The sequence below is a fragment of the Hippopotamus amphibius genome, chromosome 4 (assembly GCF_030028045.1).
Source record: "Hippopotamus amphibius kiboko isolate mHipAmp2 chromosome 4, mHipAmp2.hap2, whole genome shotgun sequence".
Taxonomy (NCBI): domain Eukaryota; kingdom Metazoa; phylum Chordata; class Mammalia; order Artiodactyla; family Hippopotamidae; genus Hippopotamus; species Hippopotamus amphibius.
The window spans coordinates 68192768-68206020 of record NC_080189.1 but is presented as its reverse complement, the minus strand read 5'-3'; the positions used below and the strand labels follow the sequence as shown (position 1 = coordinate 68206020).

The following is a 13253-nucleotide window of genomic DNA, read 5'->3' as shown; positions in this document are numbered from 1 at the left end:
GGTACAATAGTGGCTCCTTCCCCTGGGAGTGAGTGAGCAGTGGCACCCTGCCTGGGTCACGGTGGCATGGGCAGCTCAGGTGGTGCCTGTTGCAGAGGGACACCGGCGGCTCAGGCCAAGAGAGCGACTCCAACTGCAGCTCCTCCCCCGAGCTACGACTCCACCAGGGCACCCTGCCTGGGTCACGGCGGCTCAGTTGGCTGTGGCGGTGCCTGTTGCAGAGGGATGCCAGCGGCTCAGGTGTAAACAGAATGTCTCAGAGTTGGACCTCTCTCCGGGTTTTTTTGTTCTTGGCAGCCTCCCTGCTGCAGGTGTTCCAAGCCTTCTCTTGGCTGTCTGCCGGGGCTTTATGCTAGCCCCGCCCGAGGGCCTGAGGGTCCTTGTTATCCCTGAGCGCCTTAGGTGGCCCACAGGGGTCCCTCCACTGCCTTTTGCAGGCTCCAAAAGAGAGAGAGGCTATGCCTGTGGCTCCTCCCCCCGCCCGTGAGCCAGCAGCCTCCAGCTGACATCATGACCAGGCAGCTCCCAGGGGCAGGCACTCCTCACTGCGGACCTCTGCCCTCCTGTTCTCTCTGTCCGTCTCTTTATTGGCAACAATTTTTCTCACCTTGAACCAGCTCTCCAGTTCCCACGTTCCCGCTCCCAGATGCTCTGTTCAGCTGTGAATCGACGTCTCAGTCCGGGAACGCTGAGCTGTGGTGCGGACCCTCCGTGTGTTTCTCACTGCCCGCCGTCTGCCACAGCTCAGCTGCTTCACCCTCTTTGAGCCATCATAGATGCCTCCCTACCGGTTATGTCGGGATCCTTGCAGTCCTTTCTGGTGTCCAAGGTCATCTGCTGGTGTTCAGTTGGTTCTCTGTGGGAATTATTGCATCTTTTGGTGCATTCCCAATGCATCTGTGGAGAGGGATGCATTCCACGTCCCTCTACTTTGCCACCATCTTTTCTCCTACTCTCAAACTGTGTTTAGATGGGAATTACATAGGAATATATTGAATAGGAATGCTTTTATTTAAAAGAGGTTTCTCCACCAGAATATAAGCTCCACTAGGACGGGCACTTTTTTTGGTTAAATCGAGAAATGTGTAGTGATGAAAGCAGTGCACGGCATATAGGGAAACAATCAATTTAATGGCTTCCTGTTTAGCAAATAGACTGGATTAACTGGCACTCTGCTTCTCAAGCAGGAAAAGAAAGCATTGAGGAAACATTGTGTACATGGGGACTCAGGCCGAAAGTGGCCTCAAACCATCTTATTTAGATTCTGGTTCACAAGTGATTGGGAAGATGGATTCCAGATGTGCTACAAAGCTCTAAAGTAGGGATCATCTATAAGAGCAGGGCTCACTATACTTTGGTCCCTTTCTTTTCTAATCTTTTTTTCCCACTATATTCTGCTTTATTCTGGGTGGTTTACTCATGGTCCCACAAACTGTACCTATTGTTTTCATCTCATAGTTATTGAGAGGTAATTCCTTTTTCATAGCTGCCTTCTGCTCTGCCCTATTCCTAGCTAGATGCTACCTGTCTTAGTGGGGTGGGTATTCCTGTTGATATATATGGAGTCAAAGCACAGGATTTAATTAAGTTACTAAATAGTTCTATCTGTTATCTATCCATCCATCCTCTATCTCTCTGCATTATAGAACAAAAGAACCACATTCTTGAATTTGCTGATTGGCATTTCATGACTTAGAAATTACAAGAGGTTCTCTTTATATGTAATGTAAATAATCTGTCCACATATCTAACTTTTCTTCTAGATCACTCCTGTTCCTGGTACTCATCCACTTTTAGTTTTTGTGAACCCCAAAAGTGGTGGGAAGCAAGGAGAACGGTATGTTTTTAAAAATCAGGTTTATTTACAATGTCATATATCTGTAAAAAGGTAAACTAAATTTATGGTATAAAAACATTTAAAAATATTATCCCTCATGGTTCACTAGTTTTAATTTGAAGTAAATGGTGCTATCATTTCTATTCAACAATGTATATTGGTATGATTTCTCCTTGTTTTTACAGATGAAATTTTAATATAATAATGGTCTTTTGTTAATATTTTTATTATCATATCTAAGGTATCTGAGTTCTCTCTTCCCTGCCTATCACCCCTAACCATTAACAAAGAGCAATGCACACAACATACTGTTGAATGAAAATTGGTTCTCTAAATGGTCAACAAGGTAACTTCAGGTAAATCATTGCCCAGTAGTAAAAAATAGAATTTATATCCAGCTTCTAGACAAAATATAATGATTTTCTGCATGTGCGTTCCATATATCCTGGAGAAACACCGTATTATAGTTAATCAGAATAATAATGAGCTGTTTTATCAGGTATCTCAGTATTCTTGTGGACAACAAAAAATTTTCCCTTCTCTAAAATTAGTGATTAAATCATAGTATTTGATAAAAATCTGAAAATCACCACATTGAAGATTAAATCTTTAATGTCCTTCTAAGACAGTGTCATAAACAGAAATGCAGTTGTACCTGTCTTAATAATTTCTAGAACTCTTTACTAATTCCAGCCAAAAAAAGCAATCAGATAAAATCAATCACACAAACACCATGATAATAAAACAGAGATTTCCATTGTGATTTCACAAAATAATGAAATTGAAATGTTTCCATGAATAATAGAATTCTGAAAAGTAATTTCCTTTCCTACCATTTAACTCTCCAGCTTTATTTCAATTAAGTGAAGAATAGTCATTTTCCATTCAACAAAATATTATTTTTGCTTAAAAAGTTTTCCCTCTTATCACCATATAGTTATATTTTTAACTCTGCTGAACATGATAGAAATTATTTTAAATAATTAGTGGCTTAATAATATAAACTATTTATAATGCTTTATTAAAGAGAATAGTTGCTTCACTTTTAGATATATAAAATAATAATTAAACAATGATGCTAAAATTATTTTCTCGTTTACTACTTACAGTTTGTTAGTTGTACGTATTATGGATATCTTGAAAAGAAGTAAACTATTCTCAAAGCATTAGATAAGACTTAAATTCATGTTGGAAATTAGAAACAAATGAAGTATCAAGTGAAAAAAATACATTTCAAATGGAAATATTTCCCTCAAATTAAGATAACATTAATCATGTAGAATGACCCTTAACTGAATATCTGCCTCCCTCTTCTCCTACTACATAAAAATAATTTCCTTTAAATTCAAAAAATAGATATACTGAAGTCATTGGAAAATTAAATTTAATGGGAGAAGGGAGGATATTTGAGTGCTATATGCACACCCACTTATGCTTTTTCCTTTATACACTAAGAGAGACCATTCAAAGTCAAAAGAATTGTAAATATGTTTAAAGGAGATCTATTATTAATGCAATCATAAATTGTCCTGAATGCATAAGAGGCATCTTTCACAAATAATGGGATTCTATTCAGGGTTTTCCTTTCAAAATATGTAGGTTGTCTTCTTTGATGTATTCATAAGCAGAAAAAGGTCACAGAATTATATATTCACACATAATTTCCCATACCAGTCAACAGGTGTGAAAATGTTCACACATCATGCAGACAGCAACACTTGAAGGAATCTAGTATCTACTAGGAACTGGGGATGAGACAGAAGACACAGTCATACGGGGGGCAGACGCATAAATAGATTCACTACAGTAACCACAAGGTAAAAGCTAAGCTAGGCATGTTTAAAATAAAGGTGCTATGGAAGTTCAGAGGAAGAAATGATTGTCTCTGAAGACTCAGAAGTCTAGCTTTTGAGTTGATTTTGATATAAGTAGATGTTTGCCAGATGAAGAAAGAAAAAAGTTTTGTGGATGACTGTGGTGTTTTGGTGGGAAACTAAAAGATATTCAACAAGGTTGAAATTTAAGAGGAAGGAGGAGAAAGATGAGACATAGACTATTTTAAATATAATAAAATATTTTATAAGTAACTTGACACTGGCAGGAACTTTTCAACATGGAAACAACATGACTGTACCTAAATAGAAATATAAAGGAAGGCTGGATAGGCAAGACTTTTACAGGGCTGGTGAGAGAACTTGAAAGCCTGAAATAAATAAGGCAGTGAGAATAAACAGGTATAATAGACATCACGCAGTTCAAAGGTACAAGATTGTCCTCTATTTCAGGTGCCGGGGAAGAGGAGATACTGAGAATGACTCTAAGATCATTCTTGAGGCACTAGGTGATATCATTACTCAAGATCTAAAATGTGAGGGTATTGCACAAGAAAGAGGAAAGATATAAACAGATACTGGAGAGTTTCTATCAGTAAATATTATATGAATGTGTTAAGATATATAGGAATATTTTCACATGTATATATAAAAACTAATTTTAAAAGCTAAATATATTCCTTCACTTTTAATATTTTGTCTCAGAATTCTGATATGGGTTGCGTGTGTACTTAGAAACATTTCTATTGCATTTGTTATATAAAGATGAATTTTTTTCTGAAAAAAATGAATTATTTAATATGTGCCTGTTGAAATACTTTAGTAATTTTGTGAGGTAGCTCATCAAGATGATTGTTTATATGAAATAATTAAGCAGATGAGGTCACAGTCTTTACTTGTATACATACAAACGGTGTCCAATCCCATGTTATATATGGGATAAATAACTTTCATCTCAGTTAGGTTGGCCCAATAATGTGTAAGTTTCATAAGAATCTATTGAGAGAAGATAATTAACTAATTTTATACAGATATTTTAAAATACTTATTTGAAATCTTATTAGAGAAATAGTATTCAAAAGGAAAATAGAGTGTTCTAAATGCATAGGCATATTAGGAATAAAATTTTGGAGGTATCACTAAGTTTCATTTTTTTCTTCCATATGTTCCTCTTTATAGAATTTATAGAAAATTCCAGTATCTACTAAATCCTCGTCAGGTTTACAGTCTTGCTGGAAATGGACCCATGCCAGGGTAAGTCTAAATGTATTATGACCATTGACTCATTTCATACTAATTAATTAAATAAGCAGCCTGACAAACCTACAAATAATGTTATTCAAACACAGCAGCCAGATTAGTATACAAAACAACATTGAATATCAACTACATACAAGAAACTAATGTAGATGCTCTTTTTTCAGAATGGCCTGTAATGTAGATGCTCTTTTTTCAGAATGGCCTATTTCAATCACATTTTCCTCCTTTCTAAATACTGTGAAGTAATTCTCATACTACTTCTACTACTAATGTTGGTAATAATAAGAATGATCACAGCACAAACATACACATATATTAGCTGGGTGCTTAAATTACTAAACCATCTACCTGTTAGAAGAACTGCTCTCCTTTCCTTTCTTTATTAAATATAAGACATAGATCTACTACAGAGTAAGAAAAAGAAAAGCTGGTTAACAAAGAATGGAAATCATAATATGATTTTTTCATTTACTACTTACAAAATCCAATAAATATCACTCTCTTATAAGATACTTTATTAGTAGGCAAGATGTAGTGAAATACAATTATTTTTCAACAGATACCATATACTTTTGATGTCACAAGTATACACTGGAATAAATCATCATTAATTTGGCCTAGTTCACTAATTAATGTCATTTTCTTCCACTGATCTGATTTCTCTCTTTCAACGTGATAGTAAACATTAGACTGGGTGAAGTAGAGAAAAGCTCTATATATAAACTTCTTTTTAAAAAAATAAGTATGATTAAAATAAGTCTTCCAGGTTATTCTCAGAGATGAGAAACCAAATGCTAAAATTGTCTTTTAAATGCTCAGAATAAAATTTATGCCATCACATCTCATGTTAGATAAATGTAAATAACATGCAATTAATTAGCGTAGGCTCCCACAATTATACTCGTCTTTTCCTTCCATTCCCTGCTACCTGTTGTCCAGGTCCAGTTTCCAAATGCTGAGCAGTGATGTGTGGAACCTTCTTGCTGTGGAAGGCAGGCTCACCACAGGAATTTAGTTCAGAACGCTGCCTTTGTCAAACTCTAGACTCCACCAGTAGAGGATCATGATCAGATTATTGGCTAGGTGAGCCACATGCCAGAAGTTCCAGTCTAGTTAAAGGCAAGCAGAAGTAAAGTCTTGATATTAACAAAGAAGCTCAGTCAGGATGCTTCTTGTTCTTGTTCTTTAATATTTCCTGAACTTCAAAGAAGTAGCTCTTATTCTGCAGGATTAGGGGATTGTGCTTTAAGAAGTTTAGCCACTCCAAGACCCCTGTAGTTCCACCAGACCAAATAAATCCAGGATTTGCTTGTATTTTATAGTTAAACTAAATGCCTACTGACTCTGCTAATGATAAATCTTATCATTTGACCACCCTGTGTCATCACGGTCTTTTCTGTGAAATGAAAAAATAGTACCTGCCTCATAGGATCGTCATGAAGTTAATTTGGATGATACCCATGAAGCATATTAAAATGTGCTTACCACATAATATGTCCTTGATAGATGTTATTTGCTATCAATATCATTTATACTAATATTAATTAATAATCAATAACATAATGACTTTGTAGTTCTATGTAAATGTACTGCAATAACATTGATTTTTAGCCTTGGTTTCTCATTTCACTTTTGTTTCCTATTCCACTTTAAATATGTATTACATGTATCCTTTTACCTTTAACTGTTAGGCATCCTATTATCTTCTCTATTTTAATAAACTGAAAAATAAAAGTAATAAATGTACGTGTACAATTCCACACTACAATGACTATTATTTAGAAATTATGTTAAGGACCCCAGTTTAAGCACTACCACCTCTCAGGAATTATTATTGAGAATTGTTTGTGGGTATCATCTGAGAACTTCTATAAATATAAAAACTTATGTATGTATATAATGTATTCATATATATATACAATGTATTCATATATAGACATACACATATATGTGTTGCATAAGTAGATTTTTTACTGTAATTTAGAGTGTAGTTTTTTTTATTGCTCTGCAACTGGGTTCTTTTTCCTCAAAAGCATATGGTGGATATTGTTTGAGTTCAGTAGGTATTGATCACTGTAATGTTTTTAAGAGCTGCACAGTATTCCACAGTTTTGTTAGCTATTCTATTATCAATAAATATTTATATTGCATGCATTTTTAAATTATTGACGTAATTGAAGTTAACACCTATCAATTTGTCTGTTTTTAGAAGCACATTCAGATATTTTCAATTTTACTTGTTAGGTTCTGCCAAATTACTATACAAAAAGCTTGTATCAAATTACAGACCTAACAGCAATATATAATGTTCTATTTCCCACAACCTCCTTTAAATTGGCTATATTCAGTAATTTTTATTTTTCTCAAATGTACTAGGTGAAAATGTATCCTTATTACTTTTATTTGCATGGCTAATCGATTATAAAGTTGAATATGGCATTAATTAGACTGACTTTTCTATAAACAACAGAAATATAATCTAGTTTACGATCCAAAATAGAGTTTACTGAAAAATTATGAAGTTGCTCATAGAATTAATGGAAAAATAAAGAACTATGTTTCAGAAAAGATAGGAATCAGGACAATTTGAGGAAACTGACTAAAAAGACAGAGTCTGTAGGAGTTACTGCTAAGAGAAATTGATTCCAAATGCTTCTGGTATTTTTGCTTCTCTATTCAAGATTCATATCCCTGGGAGAAACATATTTATTGGTCTCTCGTTTCCCTTGCCACAGCCTTGGCTACTTTGGGATGCGGCATCTTGACTAACAGTCCTGTCAAGACTATTATCTAAATTGTTTGTTTCCTCAAAGCCAAATGAGGATGCTATAACCTGAGGATGAAAGATGAATTCTTGGTGGGAATAAACAATAGGTGTTCACCACAGTCCAACCATTGGGTTAACCAATATCTCGTCTTTTCTGAACTTAAAAGTTGAAAAAAAAATACCAATCAACATATTGCCACTACTAAATATTTAACCAAAAATACACATCCTCCTAAAATGTAGACACCCCAAAGTCTCATATAGTTACTATATATATCCAGCTTCAAGTCCTGGTTCTCTGAAACACCTCTGGAGATGACTATCTTCTTTCTCTTCATCAATTTGGTATCAATATACAGAAATGTAATGAGAAAATTATATATTTAACTATAAATATGAATTTCATTAAATGATATTCTTAATAATACAAAGAATAAAACACACGTAAAGTCTATAGTCCTGGTATTAGTACTGGTTGAAAGCTGTAGCTGAAATAGAAAACATTTCTCAGTTTCTTGCAAATGTTCACCCAGTGTAGTGACTCAAATATTTTTACCTGATAGATCTGAGATTTTGGTAGTACTGCTTGTGCAAGGCTGAATTCGTTTCTCATTTACCTTGAGTGACAAGCATGGTAGTACATGACAGTTTTAGTACTGTTTATCAAATATTTCCAGGTCATCTCCAAGGCACTTGATTTTGATTTCACTCCTTTCACCTTAGGTGTTAAGAGTGGCCATATGACTATCTCTCACAATAAACTGTGATCAGAAAGTAAATTTTCCACGTTTTCTTTTCCTTTACCACAGTGACTAGCAGTATTCAATATTGGCCTTTTGGTTAGCTTGGATAACAAAGTGAAAATGGAGAAAGGATCTGCCTCTCACCCAAGATTCCCATAAAATGAATGATAAATAAGCCTCTGTAAGGTTATGCCACTAAAATTTGGGTTGTTTGCTACTCTATGTAACCTAGCCCTTACAACTAAACCGATGATCAGAGTAGAGATCCTGTAGGTACTCCCTATTCCCACTGTAACAGCAAAGCTATTTCTTCTTGGGAATCAGAGTCAGTTATACCAGTTAACATCACGTTTGTCTTTGTGCCTATTTGTCTAGTGGTATGAGGAGCCTCAAAATGCCCAAGTGTCAGTTTCAACTTCAATGAAAATTTTATTGTCTCATATGCTAACATTCCTCTTTGATGTTAAAACATCTAAACCAGAAGAGTTCAAAACCAAGGCAGTGTGAAGCAAAATATTTGAGTGTATTAGTCAGTATTCTTTAGTGAAACAGACCAATAATGTATATGTATAAAGAGAAATTTATTGCAGGGAATTGGCTCCCATGTTAATTGAGGCTGACAAACCCAAATCTACAATTTGATGTTCCAGTTTGAGTCCAAAGGCTGGCAAGCTGCTGTAGAACTAGGAAGAGTCAACATCCCAGTTCAAAGGTAAACAGGCTGGAGAATTCTTTCTTGGGATAGGGGCTGCCTTTTGTTCTATCAGGCCTGTTAGATGAGGGTCGCCCACATTAGTGAGGGCAGTCTGCTTTACACAGTTTTATGGTTTAAGTGCTAAATCTCATCTAAAAATACCCTCACAGAAACACTCAAAATAATGTTTGATCAATTTTCTGGGCATCCATGGAACAGCCAATTTGACACATAAAATTAAGATTCACAGTGAGTAGTAAGTGTAATTGTAAGTTTCATCACCCAAGCTTTACATTTTGACTCCAGAATCATGTTTTCTGAATTGGGTAAAGCAGCATCATATAGTTCAGAGCACATGATACAGCTCTTTGATCGTACACCACTTAAGTGCTCCCACTGATTCAGTGACTAAGTCTTTAGTAGGTTATTTCAGTGTTCTATAGACAACTGTTTCTCCCTGATAAAATATATAAGAAGGCCTTTAAATCTCAGGGGCATCAGCCCACTGTCTTTCTTCCTTCTCTGTGAAAGGCATTCCTTGAAAGGAGCAATATGTGAGACACTCTGATAGTGGATAAGGCATTCAGTAAGTCATTTGCTATGACCATTGACAAGTGCATAATGGGAAGGAAGAGTAAATACAATTGCTAGAAAAAAATGTCTAGTTAGTGAGGACAAATGGCTGCAGTTGCATTATGGAAAGGGTCCGGTGATTTTAGACTACCCTTAAGTAGTTGGCTTAGGTTCCCTTGAGGTATAGTAACATATTGGAATTCACTAATTAGTTCATTTGATGACAATTGAGTACTCCAGAGTCAGTGACTACTTTTCTTGTTGCAGATAGATTCACGTTGTTTATCTCTTCCAAAGCTTCCAGCCCTACCAACATGAACATGAGTGTTTTGAACACTCACTGGGAGTGACTAAGAAGAAATGCTAACTGGCATTTCTTTAGAGCAGTTATAGTCCCAATTATGGGTCCATTCTGAGAAATTCACTTACATGAATTTCCCTTCCATCACTCATTCTCCGTTCTTATCCTTTCCAAGTCCTTAATAATGTGAGACATATTTGTTAGTCAGTACTATTTAATTGGTATGTTTCTAAACTCTTAACATCTCTCTGTCCAGAAAAGGTAAACAGGAAATTTTACTATTTGAGATACTGCCCACTGGTCAAATGGCACTCTTTTCTGTCCTCAAATTATTCCTGGTTTAGTTGTACTGCCACAGCAGCCTACCTCCAGCTACTTCTGATATATCATGGAGAGGCACCGGTAAATCAATTTTTTTAATCCTTAAACAGTGAGAATGGAGAACTCCCTATGAGGGCTTAGGTATTGGTTGAAGGAGGGGTTGGGAGTATAGCCGGATTCAGAACATCTGAGGGATGGGCTGAGGCATTTCAATTTCTTAAAAACTCCCCAGCTGATTATGTGGAGACAGCATGGAGAACCACTGATTTAGTAGATTAATTACTATAAAATAGGTATTATAGGCCATACTGATATGCTACAATTAGAGTAACTTGCCAATTAAATTTATAATAATCACTTTAAATTCTTAGACAACCATTAGTATTTTGCACTACCATTTTTGCCTCATATGGCTGAATCAGCAACCTATTGTGTTTTTTGTGTCTCAAATTTTTCAAATTTAGGAAAAAAGTGTCTCATAGGCCTAGGTTTGGCCACGTGTCTACCCCATTGTTTGGGTCAATACAGTTGGTTTCCTTGTTTGATAGATGTACCAAAACTGTGTTCAGCAGCATGATTCCCCACAGTCAAGTAAGGCAAAAACAACAGATGCTCCAAACAAGCATTTTGTCTTATATATACTAAACTTTTGATTTCTTATGTGAAGCATATGCTCTTTTATTTCCCTATTTTCCTTTTGATTTGTCTTTTTCGTGTTCATTTTAAAATCTTATTGCATAAATATTATCATCATTTTATATATGTTGCAAATGTTTTCTTCTCATCTGTTCTATGTGCTTTCAGTTTATATATTTTCTTCTTTTTTTGTCCATATAAACATATAAAATTTTCATTGCTAATTGTACATTGAATGATTTTTCAATTTTACATTTTAGAAAAGCCTTTCTTCAAGCCAAAATTATTGAAATATTTTTATATCTTTTATTAATTTTGCATTTTGTTTTAAATTTCTAACCTTTAATCTTTAAAGATTGCATTTTTCTTAGAGACGCATTGACAGATTAGGATGAGGTAGAGATGGAACATTTTTTCCTTCAGATCGAAATCTAGCTCTCCCAACAAAAGCTATTCATTAGTCCATTGTTTCACCACTGATTTGACATACTTCATATATGGTGAGATAATATATATGTTAGACTGTTGCTTCCCTTTCCTTTGCTTCATTGATCTATTTGTTGATTCTCACTAGAGACTGTTTTATATACTATAACTCCCTAAATTTTATACTCTCAAAATTTAATGACATTTATTCTACTCAGTGTGTCGTTATTGTCTCGAGTTTTTAAAGTATGAGTTTCAGTGGAATTGTATTGAATTCTACTTTCATCTTGATCACTCTGAGAATGCCCTGTTTCATGTCTGATGTCAGTGCCCAGGCTGCATGCCCAGTGGTAGACCTGTACTTCTGTTAGAGGGCTGTTCCTCAGTTGTTATCCAGGAGTCAAATGCCACAGGTAGCTGCTCTGAAATGGGACCCTGGCCAGGCTGTGTGCTGTAATCCTTCACTTAATCCCATAGCTGACCTGCTCATTTGTTGTAAGTCCTCCCATCCCTGTTTCTAGCTGTGCCATCTCTGATCCTGAGTCAGCCGAGGTGGAGGGGGTGACTTTTGCAGCAGTTCCCTTTCAATGTATTGCTTTTTAAGTTCTATTCTGTAAGGCCTCTTTACTAATCTAATATGCACTGTGATTTCATTTCATTTCTATTTCTGGTTTATTACTTTTTCAATGCCACTATAGATACACTTTTTAAAAAATAAATATTTTATCTATCACCCTGAGCTTGCCAGTTATTAATTCTTTTGATGTCCTTGTTTTCTCCATTTTTCCTCTTTACCATACCAAACGTTTACATCTTTTTGTATGCATCTCTTCTCTCATCCTGTGTTTCTTTATTTCTTCTTTTCTAACATTTTGTTTAGAAGCTTTTCTTGATGTATTGAAACTCTGCTAATCCCTAGTGTAAATTATCTAGTAAACACCAAAACTCTCTGCTCACTTCCCTTTTTATCTTTGTGTTCAAGATAGAAGTAGGTGTTTATTTGTTTATCTTTATAGTATCTCTTTACATAAATTCTATCACTCTGATAATGGCTATTTAAAGATATCTGAAAGTAGAGTCTGTATCATATAAGTTGCTTCTTCCTGATGCGGCATATTATGATATAATTGAACAAATGGTTGTGAGGTATAAATTAGTTGCAAAAATGAAATTTGAAATATATATTGCTCACTGGTCTTCACAGAATGAGTTTTTTTTTTGCTTCACAGCATTAAAATAAATATGTACATCTCTAGCTGTTATACCAACTGCATATGCTAATGTGACTTATGAAAAGTTAATATCAAGTTTTTTGTATACTTGTGATATTGGTTGTTCCCATCTGACTATAAGCTTCATGAAAGTACAGATGGCTTTTTCTCATATCATCCCTAAAATATTTAAGTAAAAAATAACAAGTATTTATTGAATTGAAAAAATATACAAGATAAATATTTTTAAATGATGTAAATTATTTTCCAGATTGTTCAGCATAGTTAGGCATAATGAATTGTTTGTGAAATAGGTGCCTTGTAAAAATCTTTGGTTTCATCTACCTGAATGAAATGTGAAACATGTATAATTTAACAAATAAAATTTAACAGTCAACATACAGATTCACATATTCCAAATATCACACATTTTTCCATGGTAAAACCTTGGACTGCATTCTCCTGTTAAAATAAATTTGTGATTTAGAAAACACATAACACATTCCACAGATTTCATTACTTTCTTAATTTAAAATATCATTTTATATAACAAAGTTTCTACCATATTTTACTTAAATAAAAACCCTCTAGAATCAGAACTATGACCTATTACATAGCTCTTGTTATGAAATCTTGTCATGTCAGAGAGCTG

The 13253-nt window shown here is 34.9% G+C and overlaps 1 protein-coding gene across 7 annotated transcripts in view; it reads left to right on the top strand.

The window, feature by feature from the left end:
* The window catches only part of DGKB (diacylglycerol kinase beta), a 623008-nt gene that overhangs the window by 193181 nt on the left and 416574 nt on the right, over positions 1 to 13253 (top strand). For all 7 annotated transcript variants that reach the window (XM_057731678.1, XM_057731674.1, XM_057731676.1 and 4 more), the window contains 2 exons: positions 1764 to 1837; positions 4849 to 4923. In XM_057731678.1, coding sequence (XP_057587661.1) covers positions 1764 to 1837; positions 4849 to 4923 — 149 coding nt within the window. The remainder of the gene's footprint in view (positions 1 to 1763; positions 1838 to 4848; positions 4924 to 13253) is intronic.